The sequence below is a fragment of the Passer montanus genome, unplaced genomic scaffold (assembly GCF_014805655.1).
Source record: "Passer montanus isolate IOZ18808 unplaced genomic scaffold, ASM1480565v1 scaffold2, whole genome shotgun sequence".
Taxonomy (NCBI): Eukaryota; Metazoa; Chordata; class Aves; order Passeriformes; family Passeridae; genus Passer; species Passer montanus.
Genome location: NW_024366591.1, coordinates 12504496 through 12527583, shown reverse-complemented (window position 1 = coordinate 12527583; position 23088 = coordinate 12504496). Strand labels below are relative to the sequence as shown.

General features: G+C 41.3%; 1 protein-coding gene across 1 annotated transcript in view; it reads left to right on the top strand.

The window, feature by feature from the left end:
* Positions 1 to 23088, top strand: part of LOC120501343 (SAM and SH3 domain-containing protein 1-like) — a 532792-nt gene that overhangs the window by 487015 nt on the left and 22689 nt on the right. The window contains 3 exon segments of the mRNA XM_039707483.1: positions 1025 to 1126; positions 15259 to 15391; positions 19434 to 20269. Coding sequence (XP_039563417.1) covers positions 1025 to 1126; positions 15259 to 15391; positions 19434 to 20269 — 1071 coding nt within the window.

The following is a 23088-nucleotide window of genomic DNA, read 5'->3' as shown; positions in this document are numbered from 1 at the left end:
GGTGGCTGTCACAAGTGTTTCTTTACAAACTCTAAATGTTAATAAACCACAAGAAAAAGAACTGTGAAGTATTGCAACTGTGAAGTATACATAAAGTATTTGTACAGCAGTAGGGCCAAGGTTTTACTTGCTCAGGAGCCAAAAGAGTGTTAAAGTTTCAACACAACCTTTGTGTAAAATACTGTGATGGAGCACACAGGATGTTCTGTATGGGCTCCATTAGAGAAAACATCATTTAGATTGGTTTGTAGTCATATAAATATCTTTACTGACATATTACATTGTGAGATAGATTATTGTAGAATATAAATTTATGTTATTGTCTGAACAAAAATATTGCTTAGCTGGAAATCGTATAATGAAAAAATGCAAGATTTTTAAATTACTGTGTTGGAATATTGGGAATTGTTTTTCTTTTCTGCTGTTAAAGTTTTGCGGGGTGAAAGGGTTGTACCTAGTCTGTTAGTTCATATATGGACTGGTAGAGTTTCCCTCCAATGGTCTGAGCTACTAGCAACAGCCTTGTTTTTTAAAATATCAGTGCTTGATCCTTACAACACTTTGACTCCTGTAGTATTGGTTTTGTCTAAAGCTTTTTATTGGACAATGGGAGATATTTTTTTTTTTATTACAAAGAATGGTTCCTAGTCTTTACTGCAGATCATTTTCTTTATGAAGGAAATTGTCAGGTCATTGTGATTTAGTCTGTCCACTGTAAACTCTGCCTCTGAGATGGGGATGTGTAATTTATGTTTTACCAACAATAGGTCATCAAATTTCAGTATTTACAGATCATTTCCTTCTAAGGAAAAAAACCCAACAAATCAGCAACTCATTTTTTATACTTCAGATTGTTGAACAGTTTATTTTGAATAAGTGAGGTGTGCAGTGGAAAAATTGAGATTTTCCCAGATCCACAATGATACAGGGGGAAAAATAAAATTACATTAACTCTTGCTGTTTTAATGAAGATTGATCTCTTCTTATTGCTGGAAAATATTCTTTCTGTCTTTTCAAATTTCAGCTGAAAGAATATGAAGCCCAGCACAGGCAGTCGAGCACTGTAGATGCTACAGAATGGCCTGATGGCTCTTACTCGACACTTGATGGGTCTTCCAATTGTAATGTAAGTACCTGTAATTGTGATATAGCTCCCCAGTGTCATTTAATATTTAAATACTTTCATTGAAGTACTGAAATATCCTGATTTACCTGGCAATTTCCTTAATAGCAAATGTATCAGTGGCCTTGTGATGCTCTGTTCTGTCTGCAGAGAATCTTTAACTTGCATTTTAAATCTTCATAATCATAGACTTCAACAGACTTATTGTATAATCTCTCTTTTTTTTTATAAAACAACTCACCCATTTGTCACTGAGCTTTTGAAACACAAGTTGTCCCAGGCAGAAATCCCCCTTATTTCAAAATCCACAGAAAATAGCTTTTTGGTCATTTAGAGGGAAGTTGTTGATTCATCAGTAGAGTTTCTCAGGCTTTTCTAGCCCTTGTTGATACATTCTAGATGAGGATCTGGCTAAGTCCGAGCTGCCTGCTGCCTTCAAACACTCTGTCTCTGCATTTGCAAACTCACAGCGCAGAGTTTGTGGCTTTTGTCAGATCCATAAGCAGTAAGGCAGCTTTCCTTTTTTTTTTTTTTTTTTTTTTTTTTTTTTGCTTCTGAGCTGTTTAACTTCTGTTGTTTTTATGGGCACCAGACAGTCTTTATGTTGTGCCATACTGAATTAATTAATTTTTTCTTCCAGATATCTTCATTTTCACTGAGTAGTTTATTCCACTTCAGTTCTCTAACTGGAAGCTCACAGATAAATCTTAGAGAAGAACACATTTGACTGTCAAATTCAAGCTCTTTGTAACCCATATAATTGAATCATAGGCTTTGGATTCGATTGGTTGATTTATTTATTTTATTGTCAATGGAATTTCCTGCTAACGGCAGCAGCCAGTTAGCTCCTCCTTCCTAAATGAAAAAAAGGAATGCAATGTCATTTTATGAGATGTTTAACATATTTGGTGGCAGAGAAAGATTTTGTTGTTTGTGTTCAAAAAAATATGCCCATCTTTAGTTACATTGGAGCAGAGGGGAACTGATGTTGCCTTATACTCTGTTGTGATATATCAAAAATTTGTAAAGAATAGAGAAGGAAGGATCCTGACTCTCCTGAACTGATTGTTTAGCCAACTGAAAGATGTCTGATCTTTCCTTATTAGTATTTATAAGCTTGAACTTCCTTTCTCTTAAGGCTTTTCTCCAGGGTACCTATAGCATAAGCCCCTCAGAACTCTCATTTACCATGGTCAAATCTCAGAAGGATAATGAATTTCTCTCTTAAATCTATTGATAGTGTTTTACACTTGTGTTGAATTACTGAAAGCTGTGTGTATCTCTTGAGGACTGAACATGATTCTGTATTTCTGCCCTAATGGAATGACTTGGCACCTTTTCTGTAGAGTTGTTTTCCTAAGCCATCTTTGCACTTCGAGCCAACAGCTTGGTTGCCTCTCTCTGCTGCTCTGGTAGGATTTGAACTAAATTTCTCCTAACTTCAGTGGGGGATGTCTATTCAATCACTGTAGATAATTCTCAAGACGTTTGCCCCCGCTCCTTGTTTTTGTCGGTTGTTTTTAACAGAAGCTGTGAAACTGCTTGCCTTCAAGGGAAGAGGATCATCTGCAGAAATGAAAGTTCATGTCAGAACAAAACTCAGCTTGACTTTTTTTTTTTTTGTGAACAAGAATGAAACTGAGGTTAACTGGGGTGAAACACTTTGACCTGTAATTGACAAAAGGGAAAAACAAACAAAGAAAAGTATCAGAATATGTGTTCACTCAGACTTTTTTGCCAAAGGACCTCTCTGCTAATCTGAAATGACCAGCTTTTGAGGCATGCAAAGATTATTCTGTTTTCAAGCCCTTTCTTTCCCAAATGGTTTGCATTTCAGTGCCATTTGTATGATTTGTATTCTGCATATTTGGAACCTCAACTTAAAATTACCCAACTCATTTTATATAGGCCATGAAGCACAGATGGCTTTCCATATATTAAAAATATACTTTTAGGTAGCCCACTGCCTTATACTTACACTAGGAAAGCAATTGAAAATGCAAGTTCCTGAACTAAACATTTCTGGTTTGAATTTGAAATCTTTGGGCTATGGTTCTTCTGGTTCTGTTTGCTTTTTAAACTTATTTATTTTTCAGTCTCACAGCCAAGTTGTTACTAGGCAGTTTTTAATGAAACAATGTGATCATTTAGTAAACAAAACAAAAACAAGATTGAATCTAAGCAATGAGAGAATCTAAAAAAGAAGGCAGAATGTCTGGAGTGTTCTAAGGTTTTAAGTAATCCTTTCCTTTCAAGTCAGCTGTGCCCACAGCATACAAATAATATCTGAAGTGCGTGTATCATAAGTTATTGTTTTCCTTTTTAGGAAAAGACCACTTTTTTAGAAAAGCTTTTATAGCTATCATGTTTATGACTACCATAACTGGTGTTGATTTAAAGATTCTCATTTTAAAGATTGATTTGAGGATTCTGTTTTCCAGGTTCTCCTCTTTTAAGTCACTCTGCCAGGAAATGGAAACTTGTGTTTCATACCCTTAACAAAACTAAACCCTAAAGATGAACCACAAAGGAGTGAGGAGTAGAAAGGTCAGCATCCCAAGGCAGGCAGCCCTATGTCATTGCTGTGCTCTTAATTGTATGTCCTGTTTGTTTGTTCTTAAGAAACAAATAAACAAACAAAAGCCTTGCCAAGCCAGTAGGTGACCTGGTTCTTTACCACTATGGAGTAATTAGTGGCTTTTAGTCTCTCTGCTGTGGTCCCCCTGTTTCACAACAAAATATGCGTGTTCCTTATTTGCTCATGTGGGTATGCAGTTGAAACTGTTTTTCTTTTCAGTCAGATGTATCAAAGCTCTAAAAAGCCTCATGATTTTCTTACAAATTTTTTCTGAATATTTACGTTTCATCTCTGTTGCAATGAAGGCAGTTCACATTAACACTAGACAAGCTTTCATTGCCTTGTGCCAAGCACTGGGATGTAAAACAGGTGCAGATTACAAATGGATCCCTTTCTGGATTGTAGATAAGGCCCTATTTGTCCTCAGGAGTCAGAAAGTCCAGGGAAAGAGGCGACTTCAAAATTGTATCACATTCTTTCTTTACACTGAGGTGCCTTTTATGCTTCCTAAAGATAGAAGATCATTTGATAACTTTTGGGGGCTGACATTCTCAGTTCATCTAAAATAGGGCTGCTTCATCCTCAGAGCCCTTGCTGCTATGGCACCAGCCCAGCTTGGAGAACCAGCACGAGGCAAAGTCAGTATGTTCAGTGTGTCAGTCAGTTTCTTTCCTGTGCCCTCTGCTAAAGACCACTAATTGTACCACTTGCCATGTGTCATGCCAGAGTGGGGAAATGGAAGAGGAAGCACCAGGGAGTTTGACAGAAGTGTGTATCATATGTGTGCTGACACTGACACAAATCACTAATTAACTTCACTGACAGTTTCTGTAGATGCAAGTTGAATGAAGTTGTAATTATCTCTGAACCAAACTGGTTTGTTGGTCTCATCTTCTGTATTTTGGTTTCCATCAGCGGGTAATGCTCACCCATCCAGCAAACTTCAAGGTAGTATAGCTGGCCTTCATTTGAAAGGTGCCACAGTGAGCTGTGTCATGCTTATCTGACATCACCTCACCTACCAGATGTGCCTTAGTAGCCTCAGGAGAGAGGCCATAATATTTATGAGTGCAGAGAACAAAAGCAGCATTTCCCTCCAGCAATATGACCCACACATGGGCAGTGGGGGGGCCTGCAGTGCTGTTTTACATCCCTGCCCTCCCAACACTTGTGTTCCCAGGATCATTGCATTGCCAGTAGGAAACTGGCACCCCATTTGTTTCTCTGTGGAGAGTGGCAGCAGTGGTGCAGACCTGTAAGTGTGCTGTGCACATCTGCCATGAGGCTGATGCTGGGTACAATTTCTGCCCGTGTTGCCTCTCTTTTCTGTCTTCTGTAGATCCTTTTTTAACAGATGGCAGTCCATGGAGTCCACACAGCAACAGCTCTAGCTGGACTGAGATAATAATTTGTTGCTCCCGTACTTACTATTATTTCTTTTTTTTTTAACAAGTAGTTAAATAGGATAAAAGTTGAAAGGCTGTGCAGAATTGGGTTTGTCTGCTACAGGCATCAAAGGCAGAGCAACAGATGAGAATAGACTTTGAGCTGTATTCATTTCAGTCTCAGAGATGCTGAAGCTGTTGAATCAGGATTGTGTTACCCATGGTACAAACCTGGCTCTGACAAATAAGTCTGATATAATTATCTCTGACTCATGACAGTCATTACTGTGTTTGGTAAGTGTGAAGAATAGGAAGAAAAGAAATAATGAAAGTGTAACTTCTGTAGCACCAATTACCTCAAAAATAAATCTAAGCATCATTACAGCAAATCCACATTATTCTGGGTTATACTGTATTTCAGTATGTGGATGCTTTCAAATGCAGCTATTTTTAACTGATTTTTATTCATAGTACTGATAGATTCTTAAAATTTTCAACCATTGGTTAAAGTTATTATGCTCATAATACAGGACTGTTAGCATAAACAGAAAAAAGTCCTTCTTTTGGTATATTCAGTTTAATTTGTTCAAAATCAGCTCAGAGTCAATGTATATGAGGAATCAGCATCGGGTATCCATAGAGAGTAGGGTGTGATGAGGTTTGTTTTACTTTAAACATTAGTATTTAATTCGAAGCAATGTGAATATTTTGAAGTGTTAGCCCTGGTTTTGCTCTTATCCCAGGACTCACCATTTTTGGTAAGGTTTCTTTTCCATGAAAGGCTAAAGGGTAGAAGAAGATTTTTCTGTGTTTTAGTTCTTCTTGGAGAACTTGTTGCTGCCTCCAGGCCCTGCATGCTCTTTCAAGTAACAGAGGAGAGCTGTTGCTGAGTGTAGCTGTGAATGAATGCAGAGCTTTCATCTTCGCTCCAAAGAATCCAGTGACCCAATTTCTGTTAAGATTTCCTGAAAGGCACCGATGTGCCTCATTTTATTGGGTGGTGTATTTATTATTACTACCCAAATTCTTGCAGTACTGTTAGTGCTTAGTAACAGTTATGATGAAAAAGAACCTATAATAAGACATGCTTCAAAATGGTAGTGGTCAATTCCCACGCTATGTGCCTGTCACAGGGACCTGTCCTGGGAGGCATTGGCTGCCCTCCTTTTCCACTGATCCCAGGGACGGTGTCCAGCACCTCTGGGTGAAAGCTGGTAGCAGAAGAATTACAGCATATTTTGTTATGATCTTTCCCCTCTATCTATGCATAAGAGCAGGAATTCCCATGGGTACAGTAATACAAAAACCTTTGTGAGAGAAATGGAAATAGTCATTACGATTCCCATGACATAACCCAAAGTAAGGTCAGTACTGGGGAGTGATGATAGGAAAGCATGAGACCATTGATGTGTCTGTATTTGGTCTTGTAGAGCACTCTTAAGGAGTTTCTTACCTATTTTTTTCTGAAATTGTCCAGAACACTTCAGAATTTGCAGGAGAAACAGCTGCAAATTATTCAGAATAAAACTGGGTCATGTCTTTAAGTATTATTTACCATGCAGGAGCCACCCTTGTTGTTATCAGATACAGCTTGGCTAGGTGTGTGTCCCTAGCAAGACTAAACATTGTCACCACAGGATTGTACTGAGCAGCTGGCAGGAATGTAGCCCAAGTAAATCTGCTTGCTGCCAACAGGAGTTTCTCCTGTAGTTAGTCTGTTGTAAAGTCTCTGAGAAAATCTTCCTTCTGCCATGACTCAGAGCTTACAGTAACACCCAAGCAGTGGCTGCAGTTAGGCGTGTTCATAACCACTTCTGTTTGCATGCACTCAGAAGCCCTATTGACTTACTTTATTGCAAAATGTTTGGCCATGTGTTTGAAGAGGATGGGAGATGGGAAGGCAAATTAATTTAATACTTATTCTAACATACTAATTCACTTTTTTATACCATTCTTGCCTTTTGGCAGCTGCCTATTTTTTGTGCTTATTACCTTGAGGGTGTGGGGGTGTCGCCAGCTTTTTCCTGTTCTCCATGCATCAGCCAGCAGGAGATGCTATAATCCATAATGTGGTTTCCCTGCCCCCAAGCCTATTAAATTAGAACAAAGCTTTGCTCAGTTCAAGAATTAGGAATTTCAAAAGCCATGTGTTTCACTGCCCTATTTGGCAGACACAGGCTGAATAAACTTTCCTTGTGGTGCAACAGAAAATTTTAATTGTCCTCTCATTGGTTACCACTTGTGCCCCTTCCCCAATGCTGGTGTTTCCTTCCTCATGCTTTGGATGTTAACATTAACAGCCTGATTGTTTGAAGGTACTATAAGAATGTAATTTAAGTGACTACAGCCTTCACTGAAGGGTTCTCATTCTTCCTTTGTTTCTCTGATATGAATTTTGCTGTGTTTCGTGTATTGCTGTTTCACCCTTGGTTTTCCAAGAAGTCGAGAGCAGGATTTCCAGCACCAGTGGAGTACTCCATTCATTAATAGTACAGCCTGTGCCAAAGTATAGGAAATCTCCCTGGATCTTCTTAGTCTTGCCAAATATAAGATTCAGTTGGGAGAGTGTTAAAGACTTTTGAGTCCATGTATAGAGGAGTCTGCGGGAGAATTGGAAAGGAATGCTGTATTGTAACAGGTACAAAATAATGTAATACAAAGCTTCATTCTGCTATATATACCTATGACAAGTGGTGTATGAGTACAGTTGTAATATCATTAAAATTAATTGGGCTAATCAGTGAGAGAAGCACTTTGCCATGAGGAAATGTGTCTGGTTTGCAGATACAAATGTCAGCAATGTGCTTCTCAAAATTAAACTGAAACCTGGAAACAGTTAACAGCTAGGAATTTGCCTAAGCAGCTATTCTTGTATCAAGACAGACCTCCTGGGAGAATTAAACTTTTATGCTCTTGTTACTTATGACAAATATTTCCCACTAATTTCAGCAAGCAGTGTCGTCACCAGCTAATGTGTAATATATCTCTCACCAAAGTAGCCATTGGATGCTCCTTTGATTTTCTTGTAAGTAATCACAGACCAAACCCAGACGTGGTTACCTACGGGGTCTGACACTGCACATTTTAGACTTGCACAGCCCTTGCAATTTACGTTCTTGGAAAAACATATATTGATGGTGTCTGTTAATTTTCTTTAGAATTTTGGAGGCTGTTATATGTTACTTCAGGATATGACACAGATTATCACATCTTAGTTTCATGCAGTTTTCTTAAACAGCCTCTGCAAGGATTAGAGATCTGTGAAGCTTTCTTAATGAAACCCAAAACCTTTAAAACTCAAGTTGCAAAGCCCCAAACTTAGATCAGTTTCACTCATGGCCATGAACTTTTAAGGGAATCTGGGATACATTTCAAGGAAGTTGCTGTCATGTTTTACTTGATGTGGGCTTGTATGTTATTGAAACTGGAGAACACTAGCTGGTTTTATCTGAAGCTTAGAATTTTCCATAGGGCTTTACATCAGAGTTTTGGGGCTGAAGTAATTCAAGGGTAAGAACCCAGCTACAGCACACTAGTCAATCTAGTTTACATGACCACTCAGGAGTACAAAAACTGTATACAGTCACTACTAAAAAGGTGATGTGAGAAACTGAAAAATACTATTTGGCTGGGGGCTCATTAAAATTAGCCAGCCATCAAAGGGAATAGATGTTTAGTCCAGCTGTGATTTCATGGTGTGATTGATTTGCAGTAAATCCAGATTAGCAGACCACTTATAGCGTGGTTCTGATAAAGGAGAAACTTCCCTGGCTTAAAGAGAACCTGGCTGTTGTGGTATGCCTATGCTACTGCTTTCCACCCCTGGATAGCAGTGTTCCCAATAAGCAGCAATCTTGCTCCTCGTTTTCATGTGGTCTGAGAAGAAATGTCCAAATTCTGGATTTTTTGTGAGGTTTGGGATAAGGTGTGGTTGGCCAACTTACTTGAGCATCTCAGAGTCTGTTTCTTGGGAAGGGAGATCACAGCTCAGCCTAGGCAGAGAACTTTAAATTCACACTACAGTACTTCATAAAGCCACCACTTCTGGACCAGCATTTCTCTTTCCAGTTCTTATTTATGTTCTTTTGTAGCGCTGAAACTGAGGGGAAAGATAAAAAAAAAAAAAAGTATCTAAGTTCACCAAGTTAAAAAACATTTAAGCAAGGTTTATTTTCCCTTCAAATTAGCCCTTTATAAAGAGAAATTCTCCAGGGATTTTTGTCAAAAGAATTAAAAAAGAGAAAATAAAAAAAGCCTGGTAAAGGGTTTAAGTTACATTTCCTATAGACACAGCCTCCACTCGAGTGGTGGTGTTTGAGGGTCACTCTTCGTCCTGGCTTTGCAGAGATTCTCTGTATTTTTTTCTTTCACTGAAATTCCATAGACAGTAATTAAGGAACTGGAGGCCAGCAAGAGGTCAGCAAGCCTTCATCAGTGAAAACAGGGATTGTTTGCCATGTACAACACTCCCTTTTTTCCTTGTGGTGAATAGAAGATTTGCTTAGAGCTGATGACTTATGCCTTTCTTGCAAGTTATGCAGCTAGCGAGTAACTGGGGGAATCAATCAGTGAGCAGAAAACAGCTAATTGAGTCCAGCATCACGCTTTTTTCTTCTTTACATATTCAGCACTGGAATCGGAGCCAGTTTGGTGTCTGATAATGTAACTCGAGAGAAGAGGCATTTTGTCTGCAGGATTCAGAGCAAATTCAATACTTAAGAAGAAGTGTCTGCTCCTAAATTTTAGGGTTACAAAGCTGACAGCGGTTGAGGACTCGGGGGAAAATACTCGAAACTGAGCTTTAGGCCTATAAATGCCGAAGCTGGTAAGTCACTGAGCATGTAGCATGATGTGGAGAGGATGTGCCTCCTGTTTCAGAGAGGGAGAAAGAGAAAAGGCTTTTGTGGTTATTCTTAGGCACAGCGCAGCATGCATAGCTTTTTTCAGCTTTCCTTTTCCTTTCCTTGGGCTTTTAAGTTCTTTTCTTTTCTATTTCCCTGTCTCTGATTTTATCCAGGCATCTTTAATAAAAAACTTTTTAAAGTTAGAATGGTTGGGATTTTTGGCAGATGGAGAAAGCTTGTTAGAAAGAAGAAAGGACACGTGTAGCCACATCTCCTGAACAGAACAGCAAAGTCTCTTTTAAAACTACATTTACTACGGAGCTCGTAGTTCTGAGGTGAGCTAGCACAGGGCTGGGGCATGTGATGTGATGTGTCTATGAATCTAAATGTGGGTTTTTGCCCCACTTTGCTGAACAAGAATTGTCTGATAGCGAAAAAGAATTGCAGCTTGACTTTATGCAGGTATTAAAAGATTTCCTTTTTTCTTAGATGGAAGGTTTCCTAGAGATTTCAGTTTGGGGCTGAACTATTACTGGGGGCATAAAGCAAACTGTAAAATTTTAACATCTCTCTAAATGGCTTCACACGGCTCGTTTAAAAGTCATATATGTTTGGGGTTTTTTTCTGGAGCTGAAGCAAATTAATCAGTTATGATATCTTAAACTGGATGTTGTCCTAGTGTTTCTTACACGTTTTTATTGGGACATGGCTACCAAGCTTTGCCTGTTTTTTAAGGGCTGCTGCTATAACCCTGAAGTGTTTCCAAACATAGTCCTGTCAAAAGCCAGCTACTTACTTCTGGTTTACATTTTGCCAGTTAATTCCAAGAACACTAATAAATGCTAGTTCTCTCTCTCTCTCACTCTCCCTTTCTCTCTGGGAAGCACTAATTCAAAGAGGGAGGTTAAGATTGTTATTTCTGTGGCGTGTGAAATGGGCTGGATGTTAGAGAGCGGCAGAGCAAGGCGTGTGCCCTGCCTCCCGAGCAAGCAGCAGCTAAGAGCCTGCGTGAGAAAAGCAGGAGAGAAAGCAAGAAGGGTGCCAAGAGCAGAACTGTAAAGAGCTCCTAGAATGTCAGAGTGTGTGTGCTAATTTCCTATTTGTTCCTGAACGTAAAGCTCTTTACTTTAATCTCACATACGAGGTGATGCAAAGCGTGGCCTTTGCGGGGGGTGCACAAGTCAGGACTTTTCCAAGGTGAAGGGAGGCAAGAGGTGGCAGAGGGGATTTATTTCTTCTGGATTTGAGAGCATCTTCATTGTTTGTGACCACGTTTGTTTGCAGTGAAATGCTGAGCAGTGGGTACGGGCCTTGGCCTCTCTGTAGTTTTCCAGCCGTGTGGTACGTGGTGGCCGCAGTCCTCTGCATGCAGTTCTCGGTATTTCCAGATGCTGTTAATATATTCCCCATTTCCCTGCAGTCCTTCACGCGTTTGTGCAGCCAAGCTCTCCGAGCTGGCGGGTTTCCGCGCCGTGAGAGCATCGCAGATGCGGGATGCACTTGCTCCAAGGCGCGGGGAGGGCGGCTCCTCCCAGCCAGCCCCGCCAAGGGGCCCCGCGGGCCGCGCCGGGTCCCCGGCAGCCCGGTCGGGCCCTGCGCTCGCTTTCAACCAGCGCGAGTTTTGTGCCTCGGCTTTGGCCAATTCGCTATGGTTTAGGGCTGTGGAGCCAGCTGTCTGCAATCTGATGTAATGTTGCCCTGGAAACCAGAAATGAAACACTTAAGCATTCACCACAGAATTACTACATACAGCATTAGCCAAAGTAATTAAAAGTTGAGCCATATGGGCTTTCGGATGGAAAAATTTGGAGCAGAGGAGGTGGAAGTTAAGTTGTTCCTATTTGCAGTACTGCAGATCTGTTTGTTGTCCCCTTGAGGGCACAGGGAGAGGCCTGCCTTGGCTGTGCACAGGGGGACTGGGGGGGCTCTGGCTGTTTTATCAGCACATTAAGGACACCGAGGCTTGGCCTGGTGCAAGAGCCGTGTGCTGCGGCCGGGAGGCATTGGTGGACAGGGCGCAGCATGGATTCCTCCAGTGCCGGAGAGCCTGTCTGTGGCTGAGCACCTTGCAGATCCATCCCCTCCATAGCAGACCCCGTCTGCCCTTCTGCAGTGCTGCAGCACGCTGGAGTGCCTGTGAAGGGGGAAGAGAGCAAGAGGGGGCTGGCAGCTGGCTGCATCCAAGCCCTGTGCCAGGGCCTTGCTGCTAGAGCTGTCCGGGAAGCCATTTGCCCAGCCCGCCATGCTTTGGGGACACTGCGGTAATTTTCCCATCTGAAGTCAGGGACAGCTACAAAAAAAAGCAATTTGGTCACCATGAAAGAGGGGAGGGTAGAGTGGGTTGGGGAAGTCAAAGCATGGAATTTCAGTGATTTGCAAGTATCTCGGTTATGGCCTGAATGCTTTACAATTCTGTTTTCTCTTTAATATTAGCTGTAAAAGAAAGCATTGCTTGAGCTGGAAAATTAAGCTCTGTTTCCCATGTGTCAAAGTGGAAACTTTTGATAATTCCAAAGCCTTTCTTAAAAAGTTGATTCAAAAGCAGGAAGTGAAGAGTAACCCTTTAGAAAATGCATTCATTTTCAAGAAATTGACATTATTTGGCAATAAAGTTTCCTGAGCAGCACCACTGGTGTAGTCACAATTTCTAGGCCTTTTTGCATAAACTTATTGTCAGTCCTTTTTCACTGTAGAAGATTTCTCTGTCACATGCTACCTGAATAGGAAGTATGATTCTGGGGGGGAGACTGTCTTTGTCTTTCATCTACCCATAATGCATGACCTGTTCTCACCTCTCTGTGCAGTATGGGCAACAGAAAGGACCTGTTGCTGCTTGTGGAGGACCCCAGCTAAAAAGGGTGCTGGGAATCCTCAAGCATTGGGGAAAAGCAGCTGGCACTTAATTGTGATTGGACTTTATTTATTTTGAAGTATGGTGAGCATCCTCTGTACCACCCACTTGGGTTTAATTTCAGTACTTTGCACTGAGGCTATTTTGACACTTGCTCTTGCTGTGGTACTTGTGAATGCAAATATCAGATGTTTTAAAAGCTCTTTCTTCGTTGTTGTTGTTGAGTCTTCATAACCCTGAGGGAGAACAGTTCCTTATCAGATAGATATCAGTGGTGCAAAGTAGGACTAGCTGTTTATACTTCAGTGAAAACCTGGGTGGGAGGACCAGGTGTGAGCTGTTCTCTAAGTCTTACAGAACTCACGGTTTCAAAAACAGTAGTATTGCAAACTGAGGGTGTACAAAAAGTAATGATGTAAAGCAATCCCCTAGAGTAATTGCATTTAAAATAAACATATACTGAGTGAAGAATATGCATGATGGTTGCTTGCCAGGATGCGCTTAATGGCCCAAGAAGTCGTGACTGAACTTCTTGATTACAGTCAATAATCCATTCATCATCTTATCTAAATGTGTCTGTCTTGTTTGACATATCACTAAGTTGTCCTAGGCATAATCTCTGAATTAATGGTCATGGAGTTGCTTAATTTACTTCATGTAAACAACCCGGGTGCTCTTTACAGTCCTGTTTTTCCCGAAGGAAGTTTATTAATTACTTAGCCAGTCTGTAACCACAGTAAACGCATTTGTGCAATTCTTGGATGATGTATTGACAATTCCTACTGCCATATGTGGTCAATTTGGTATTCTTCCTTATTTTAGAGTAATGCAAAGTTTGTGGGAAGCTGGTAATGGACAGTGCCCTTTTAGAAATTTGTTGAAGTTTGCTCTGCTGTGGTTCTGGGGCCCTTGTGAGGTGCATGCCTGGGAGGTAGGCTTTCAGAGCTGCCCTGGCTCTCTCAGGCACTGTGTGTGCCTTTGGAAGCATTCCAGTGCAGCTGCTAATTGGTGTCCTGCCCCATGGCATCTGTGTTCAGTACCTCATCCTGGTATTTAAGTGCACTACAAAAAGTAGAAAGCATTTTTATGTTTGGCCTCTCTTATTCATCCTCCAGATAAGCAGACAGAATTTTTGCTGGGAAGAGAAGGGGATGGCTTTTTTTTGTTTGTTTGTTTTTACTTGGCTTGCATCTCTTGGGGATCTTTATTTTTAAAAGTTTAATTAAGGAGAAGGAGAAAAGAGGATGAGCACCCTGTGGAAACCCAGATAGCTGCACTGACAGGAAGTTGTATGAGGGTTTTTAGAGCTGATCATTAGGAATGCTGTGAATTGGCTGGGACTATGAGTGCAAACAGAGTAAGGTATACGATCCATACCGCACTCCAGCTGGAGCCTGTGCTGTGCGCAGGAATGTGCAGCGGCGCAGGATGCCAGGCCTGTCCTGGCCAAGCCGGAGAGCCCTGCTGGCCTCCTCTCCTCTCCCTTCCCTGCCCTTCCCCCCGCCGCCTTCCACATTCTGAACTGATTAAAACAGAGGAAGTAGCACGTTGAACATTGGATCTGGCTCGAAAATCGAAGTTGTCTTCTCGTTCACAAGGAATGGATTGTTTCAGCTTGTTGTGTCACTGCTGCTGGAGAGAAGGGAATTTTTTTTTGTCTCTGTAATGTTTGATACTTGAGGGAAAACAGCTGGAACTGAGCATACTGGATCAGATGCAAAACGAAACGGGATGCTGGGGAATATGGACTGCACTGTATATCTGAAAAGGTCAGAGTTTTCCCTTGGTCAGTGCTGGAGGAATGCTCTGTCCATCTTAATTCGAGCCTCAAGAGCCTTAAGGAGGAGTGTAAGGAACAGGGAGGAGGAAGGGAAGATTCTGTAGCTGTGGCAGTCTGTGAGTGAGGCAGATGAGGTCTCCTCCTTCCTTTCCTTCCCATCCCTTTCTTGTGCTGCTGTTTTTGATTTTCTGGGAAGACTGGGGGGGGAAAAAGAGAAGTCGTCAGTGACAGCTTCAGTTTGGAAAAGCTGTTTATAACCAGGTTTAAAGAGCGAGTTCAGAGATGCCAGACAGACCAGGGACTGACTAAACCACGGGAGCATAACTGGTATGGTAAGAAGAACCCTGGAAAAGAGCCCTGCCTGAAACATACTGGAAGAGGACGTGGAAGTAGTTATTACACAATGCATATGAAGAAAGACAAGGGCAGGGATGCATTTCGGTGCCTAGGATCTTACGTTGCACAGATTTAGAAATCAAAATGGTATGTCATGCTTTCAGAAAAAGAAAAAGGAAAAAAAAAGAAAACAAGAAAACCCTCAGTAATTTACATGTTTCTGTCTGATCGGAGCTGAAAATATAACACCAGTTACAGAGCTGCATTGACACAACGCAGCAGATGAGCTGGGTTAACTTGACTTGAAGGAGCAAGCCATGGAACTTCTGCTTTATTAATATTCCCTTTGTTTCTTTGCCAGTCAAGAGAACAATCCGATGATGAAACAGAGGAGTCGGTGAAGTTTAAGAGGTTGCACAAGCTGGTGAATTCTACTCGCAGAGTCAGGAAGAAGCTCATAAGAGTTGAAGAAATGAAAAAACCCAGCACAGAAGGTAAAAAGCAACGTGGTTAAAACTGTTTGTGTGAATACATGTTTCTGTTGACAGGGGACAGAAAGTAGAGGGTTGGGGGAGGGAGGGGTGGAGTATTCATAAGGGATGGTAGGAACAACTGCCTTGTCTGTTGTGCATGCCTTAAGTTACTGAAGTTTTAGGCTTTAGGAGGAGGAAAGTGACAGCCTAGAATGTGGTTACTGCTGATCTGGTATTCTCAGAACAGCGCTGGAGAGCCCCTCATTAAGAGATTAGAAGTTGGCTTAAATTTTATGCCCCATGCTGGGGAGGGAACAAGCTTGGGAGCAATCCCAGCCTGCTGCCCTACAAGCTCAGGAAGGAGGTAAGTAGAGCTATTACCACACTGCTCCCTCCTCCCAGGCCCTGGGTGGCACGCAGGTGAAGCTCCTGCTCGTTTTGGAAGGGGTAGCAGCTGGCTGGTGGTGCAGTTGAACCACATGGCATCACCCTGTGGCAAAAATACAGAACCTCTGTCAGACATTCTTGTGGGATAGAGGCTGCATTGTGACTTCTACTTCCAGGGGTTTCTGTCTGCAATTTGGCTTCTAAACGAGCCCTGCTCCCTACAGAAAGGGGGAGAGAAGGGGAGGAGGAGGAGAAGGGTGGGGAAAGGGAAGCAGAGTTCAAGCCCTGGGAACACTGCTGCAGAATTAACTCCGGATGACCTGTGTGCATGTGTGAGCACTCAGATTAATGGAGCCTGATCCTCAGGAGCCTCTCTGCACAGCTGTGCAGTCCTCACTGGAATTGTGGGCACCTCTCTATGTTGGTGGCCTTCCTGGCATCATATGCCAATTCCCCTCAGCTCTGCAGTGAGCTGAGCTGCATGATGATTCTTTCCTAGTGCATTTAAGGAGAACACGTGCATCTTGTGTATGTGGCAGGAAGCTGCTGGCAGATCTGTGATCTAGCCTGCCTCTCCTACGTTGTGGTGTTACTGGCTGGTGTGAAAGGCACAGCCTGTCTAGAGCTCTGGAATGGGCAGCTGTCTCTGTCTGGAAAGGTTTTATCACCTCATAGGTGAGCATAAAGCTCAGATACCTTGGAAACAAAGATGTGGATTTTGAGATGGGACAAACAAAGTAGGACTGTTTTTTCCACTGCTCTGGGGAAAGATGGCCTTCAGAGAAGCGTATCCTACCTCCTCCTCCTCTCCCCAGGGGTCTGGGAAAAGCTGCAGGGAGCAATCAGGAGGAGGCTCCAGGGATGGGAACAGACACAGGAGCAGGCAGCTCAGGGACTGCTGGGCATGCAGATGCCTTGTTGCAGTTGGACCAGACTTTCTCTTCAGCATGTTACTTAGCTGTCTTTCTCTCTGTATCCTCTCTTACAGTGCTTTACCTCCCTATTTCCTTTCTCCCTCAGTCTTTCACTTAAGTGTTGCCACTCCTTCCAGGGTTATTTCCTTAGAGTTTTTCCACCCCTGCCCCCTGCAGAAAAAGCACTAAATTTAAAAAAATAGCAGCTGTATTAAAAAAAAAAAGTTTGTACTCCTTCCTTCTTTTCCCATTTCTGTCTGTCTTCTCTAGCTCTAGGCTTCTCTAATTAAATTATCTGTAACTCTGAGTTTGTACTTCATCTATAATTTTGGAGTTTCATTGTTGATTCACTCTTGAAAAACTTGATAGCAGAACCAAATATTGCTAAATAGCAACATGGATTAATTCTGCATAACTTCTGCATAAATGGAAGGCACCCTGAATAGCCAGGTCTACCTTAGCAGTAAATATCTGTGACTTTTCTTTCAGGACATTTGATACTCAAATTTTCATATGGTAAATTAAAAGTGCTTCATAAACTTTGTCCATCCCAATCTCTCATAATACAGGTCTGTATTCCCAATTGGATTTGTCAGAGGGCTGTGCAAGATGACAGAAAATAGGGTGGTCAGATTTGGGATTGCTGTCTGGTCTTCCAAGTTACCTGCAATTGACTGGATTGGTTTTTGAGCTGTTTGCTACGGCTCTTTGAAACTGTGTGATGAATATGAAGTAATGTGAAATCATATGTGACTAGGTTTTGGGGAGTTGACTATAATATTTGATTGAGTAACATCACTAAAATTTAGATAAATTCATTAATGTTCAACAGCCTTTAGTATAGTATAAGAGTAGACTTATTTTGAAAACTGACATGCAGTTTCCTGGAAGAAATATCCTGCATAATCCTATTCAAAAATTTCTTCACAAAGAACAACTTTGCCGAATTTCTCTTATGTGTTCCTGTAGGTTTTAAAGAAAAGCACACTAGTCTCAGATTCTTCTCCCACATTTCTATTACTGACTCTGTTATCACAATGAATGTACATTTGGCCAAGCTGATACTCACTAGAATTTGCCAGTATCTGAATCCATATGTATTTTGTCTTAATCTGCTCCTAAGTGAGCCAAATAACTGAAACTTCCTAATTCCTGGGCACCATTCTTATATAGCACTTAAAAATGCATCACATCTACATCTGTGTCATTATGGCTCTGTGTCATGGACTCACTCCAAATAACATCTGTTACAGTGTTGATACACAATGCATATTTTACAAGCTGTTTAAAAACATATTTACTTAGTGGACTAAAATTGTTTATCAGTGCATACTCTGTCCCAGGAGAATGTCTATTTTCTGTTCAAATTAAGATGTAGAAGGGGAGAAGCGCAAGCTGGATAATCCAGGGAAAGTGGTGTCAAAACAAGACTCTAATCTACAGACCTACCCCAGTAAATTTCTAAAGAGTGAAAGTTGCACGTCAGATGTGATCCACTATCCCTTCAATGGCATGATGAGCCTTGTCATAGTAAAAGAGCATCTTAGGTTTCATCAAATGTATGTCAAGTATGTTTTGCCAACAGAGTGAACTGAAGGTGAGGCAGGAATCCTATACAGGGCTGTCATTGTGAAAGGTGTCCCTTGTTATTGAATGAGCCAGTTTAGTAAATTGTAGGTATTTCAGTAACAGTTCAAATTTTACTCTGCTTTTAGACTGTGGAAGCAATTAGAGATGAAGGCAAAGTTATGTTATTAAGCCATTTATTTTGGCAAGAAATAAATACAGTCCTATTTTTGTGCGTGTTTGTCTGATACATAGCTAGGCATGCTGTGGAATTTGCCAGGGAGACAGAGGAGGATGTGCACTTTTTTTTTACTCTAACCTTGTTACTGCATCTAAAACTTATGCCTATACTTTGCTTCAAAGAAAACACCAGAGAAAATTTTCTTATATGATAAATGTTAAAAGGAATTGCAGTTTGAAGTTCTTTATTCCCTTCTCTCCAGTCTGAAAAGGAAACCTGGCTATCTGCCCATGTCCAGTACTTATGTTGCAAAATATTCCTGTGAAATATTTTCTGGAAAAATTTGGTGAAAACTTAGTGTTTCTTTCATTACCAGGACACTGTTGAAATTGGCACATCTGCAGTTTGACCTACTTCTTTGTTTTTGCATCTGCTAAATAAATTCTGTGTGACTAAAACTGGTGTCTCTTCCTCCATCAAAACCCCAGAACTTTAAATTTCATCCTGGAGTTCAGCTCCATAACTTTCTGCAAAAAAATTCCTTTCTGCAGCCACAGGAGCAGTAGGTATTGGAAAACTTGACCTGAGAGGTACTTGTTTGGGTTTTAATATTTGAGTGTACTTCTGACCTATTGTAAGCTCACTAGAGCTGAGCATCATAGGCAAGTATCAGAAGAAAAACAAGAGAAACAGATCCCAGCTCCAGCTTTTAAGGGATTGTTAGTGGGAACATCTGTGGTCTTAGCTGCAGATGAAAAAGAGAAACTTAAAATAATGATGAGTTTACTTACAGGATGTTGTCTTCTGTCTGTTGTTAACTAATCCCAGCATTCTCATTTCACAAATGGTTCAGGTTTATCCATTCAGTAATAACTTCTGAGCAATTTACATCAAAAATGCTTTTTTTCCAATTTAAGTGGTTGATATCTTGAATAAATACAGTAAGACTCTACAGGGAAACATCTTAGAGAATTACGAGCAATGACAACCGTTGTGCTGCTTTTGTCCCCTGTAGGTGTGGAAGAGCACTCACTTGACAACTCTCCTATACTGGATGACAGATCAGCACTTTACTCTGGAGTTCACAAGAAGCAATTCTACTTTGACAGCTCCTGTGAAAAGCAGCCAGAGGACGACTCGGACTCACTCACTACTTCTCCCTCATCCAGCAGTCTTGATACGTGGGGAGCTAACCGGAAGCTGGTGAAGACCTTCAGCAAAACTGATAGCCGTGGCCTTATCAAGCCTCCCAAGAAACTTGGGACATTTTTCTCTTACCCAGAAGAGGAGAAGTCCCAGAAAGTTTGCCGCTCCTTGACAGATGGGGAAATGAAGAAGAGCCTCGGCTCACTGAGCCATGGGGTAAGTACAGAAAGCATTTGCTTTTATGACAGCAACAGGCACAAGCACCATCTTCTGGTGTCCCTGGAGGAGATTCAGAGTGTAAGGAAGCAGATCCGATTGAAGAAAATGGATACTAACTATTCCTGTTCCAGAGCTTTTCTTTGCCAGCGCCCTGCTAGGAAAGGAGCATCCCCCACAGCTTGCGACCTACAATTACTGCGGCACAAAACGAAAGGGGGTGGAGGTTGTGGCTTCCCAAACAGAAGGCTACGAGGGCGCACCTCTGTCAGCGAGTTCAATATCACCTATGTGGTGGAGAGAAGCCTGTACAGTCACCTCAACCTCTCACAGCTGGTGCGTCCCGTTACTGACAGGACCCTGAGCAAGGCCGACAAGCAGGACCTGAGGAGATGCCTGCTGGAGGAGGATGAGGAGGCCAAGAGGAAGTGGGCTGCCACAGTGGATCGCTGTACTAAAAGGGTTCTCTTGAGAATCCACCAAAAGTCTGTGAGTCAAAGAGTTGCCATGAAGGTGGCCTTCCAGTTTCTGTGAGGTTGCAGTGAACACTTTCTGCTTTGTACTTTTAACTAAAATTCAGTGCTTCTGCTTTCTTTGCCATTAGAAACTCTTAAGCACTGCAGTGTAGGTATAAGGGAAGAGCTTGATAAAGTCTTGTCAGAGAAGAGTTTCATTGAGTCTGCCATTTCTGTATGTACAGAATAACTTGGCGAGAGAGAGCGAATATGACAACATTCTGCTTTTTTTAATTCGCCTAGTGCGGAAGTAGAGATCACCAGTGAACAGAGAAAGTTTGAGATGCTACAAATATGTTCTTTGTGATGCTTTGGAAGTCAATGTTCTCTTCAAGAGGTACCAAGAGATGAACAAGATTTTCAGAGTAACATAGTATTGTTACTTAACTGAGCTCTATTTCTCTTCAGCTGTCATTGCCATAAATTGGCCCTTCCCTTCTCAGATTGCATCTCATCAATTCACTCACCCAGTCAGTATTGTCCCTCACATACATAGCTGCAGAAAGATAGAGAGTTTTGCATTAGGCAGTCACTGCCCTCCTGCTTGCTGCTCACCACCACCAGAATTGTCACTACTGCTCCTTCTTTCTAGCATAGAATGAAGGTGGTACCTTCCCTCAGAGCATTACAGAAAGGGAACAAGGGGTGGCCAAAAGAGGAAATTGTGCTTACAGTGAGAAATTTAAGTGATTTGGATCCTCCAGAGGGATCCAAAGCTGCTTCCCGATTATATGACCCAGTTTTGACAGTTACGTTAACCATGATTCTGAGTTTCCTCGGAACTTGCCTTTGGTGCCAGATCTCCAAAGCTGAGCCAGCTAGTCTGTTGTCTAGTTGACAATGTTCCCTACTTTAGTGGATGGAAACAGCAGTGCACCCATAAGATTAAGTAAGATATTCCAGTGAACAATACAGTAGAAACAGCTTTTCCTCTTCAATAACAGATTTTTTTTGAGAGATCTCTGCTTAATTTCTTCTGATATAATGTACAAGGGTGACAGCTGTGGTCTCTTGAATAGCCTGTGGGAGGTGACAAAGTCTTCATGGTTCACTTTTTGGTCTTTGGCCACAAAATACAGGGGTTTTTTTCCTACCCAATACCATGAACATTCTCTCTTGGCAGCTTTACTGTTTCTTATGCATTGACTGCTTACCCTGCCCCTCACAGGGTGCTGTTTATTGCTACAGACATTGTACTTAGAAGATGTTGTTTTCCTGTAAGGATATTGCCATGATAGGAGAAACCTTGCTCATCCTTCTGTGGGTTGAATAATAAGGTTATCTTGAACCAAAGAGAATACTTGAGATGTTCTAGAGATACCCCCTAATGAAAAATACCCTCTAAAACTGTCTTGGTAAATACAGATGACAGGAACAACTCTTTGGTTCTTCTAAGTTGGTCTTGTCTCGCCATAATAGTCTCATTATGAAAACTATCTGCCCTGACCTTTGCTAAATCACAGAGATACAGTTAAAGAAATGGACAGTGTTTTGTTGTTGTTGAGGAACTTCTCAGTCAGCTGCTTCTCCAGCCTTGTGTGAATGAGATAAATGTTGGAGACCTGCTGCCCTTACTAACTTTTTCAATGCACTTCCTGAAACCACAAATAGCTGACAAGCTTCAACTAATGCTGCTCCTTCCTAGAAACGCTTAATCTTTGTTTGCTGCAACCTCAGGGAAATTGCAATGCCTCTGTATTCAGTGGAATTGGTCACTCTGTCTTGCCTTGCCATTCATTTTTGTCATTTATATTTGTTTCAGTGGCCTGGACATGCATGAAATTTTCAAATGGCATCAGTTTTTCTTTTCTCCCAGAAGAGTAATACTTTTGATTGCATGGCCATTCCATTGAATATCCCTCTCCTCATCCACAGACCTTTTGTTTGCTGCAGGATTGCCAGGGTCCCTACTGGAATCTGAAGATGGAAGTTAAATTTTTAATTTTAAATGTATGGGGAAGTCCATAGTGAAACAAGCATCCTTAATAAGGTGCATTTACTCAGAAGCTTTTAACCAACATTTGTCTTGCTCTCCAAGAAGACTTCTTTAGGAGGAGCTCTGGCTGGTTTGACGGACAAGTTTGCTCAGAGCAGTTCCAGATGTCCTCTCTTCATTGCTGGGATTACCATACGTTGTAGGATTAGTTATAATGGTTCTTCACAGAAGGACCAAATTACTCCTAGCTAAACATGCTGTGCTTTAGAAACTGATATTATTACTTGTGGTTGGTCTCAAATGTTTTCTAAAAACATTTTTTTAAACCTGTGCCATAGTTACATTGCCTTCTGAAAAAAGAAAAAAAAAACACTTAGAAAAAATTCTACATCACAGCATTCTCTTTAATGTCTGTGGGGCCTAGACAAAGCTGGCTTTGAGTTCCACTAGAGTTGTAGTGGGTACAAAAACTGTCATCCAAGTTTGTTGTGTGTAGCAGCAAGAAGCTTTAAATAAAAACTTTTAAAAGCTATTAAAACCTTTTAAAAGCTTCTTAGTGGTGAACAGGAAGAGTGTTTACTTTAAAAGATTGAATTCTTATAATTTATGAATGAATTCTTAAAATTCTTATAATTAAACATAATTCTTATGTTTATTAAGTGTCACAGTTTATACAGCTTGCTTCTTCCTAATAGATTAAGTAGGCTGGTAGTTCTCAGGTTGTGGGTTTAGGTCTGAGCCAATACGAGTTACTCTGTTGGGTAGTTCAGACCCTAAGAACTTCTAGTTCACAAGACTTGATCTTCTGCCTCCTGTTTATTTCAGCTCTGACTATGAAAAGGATACTTACAGCAGGC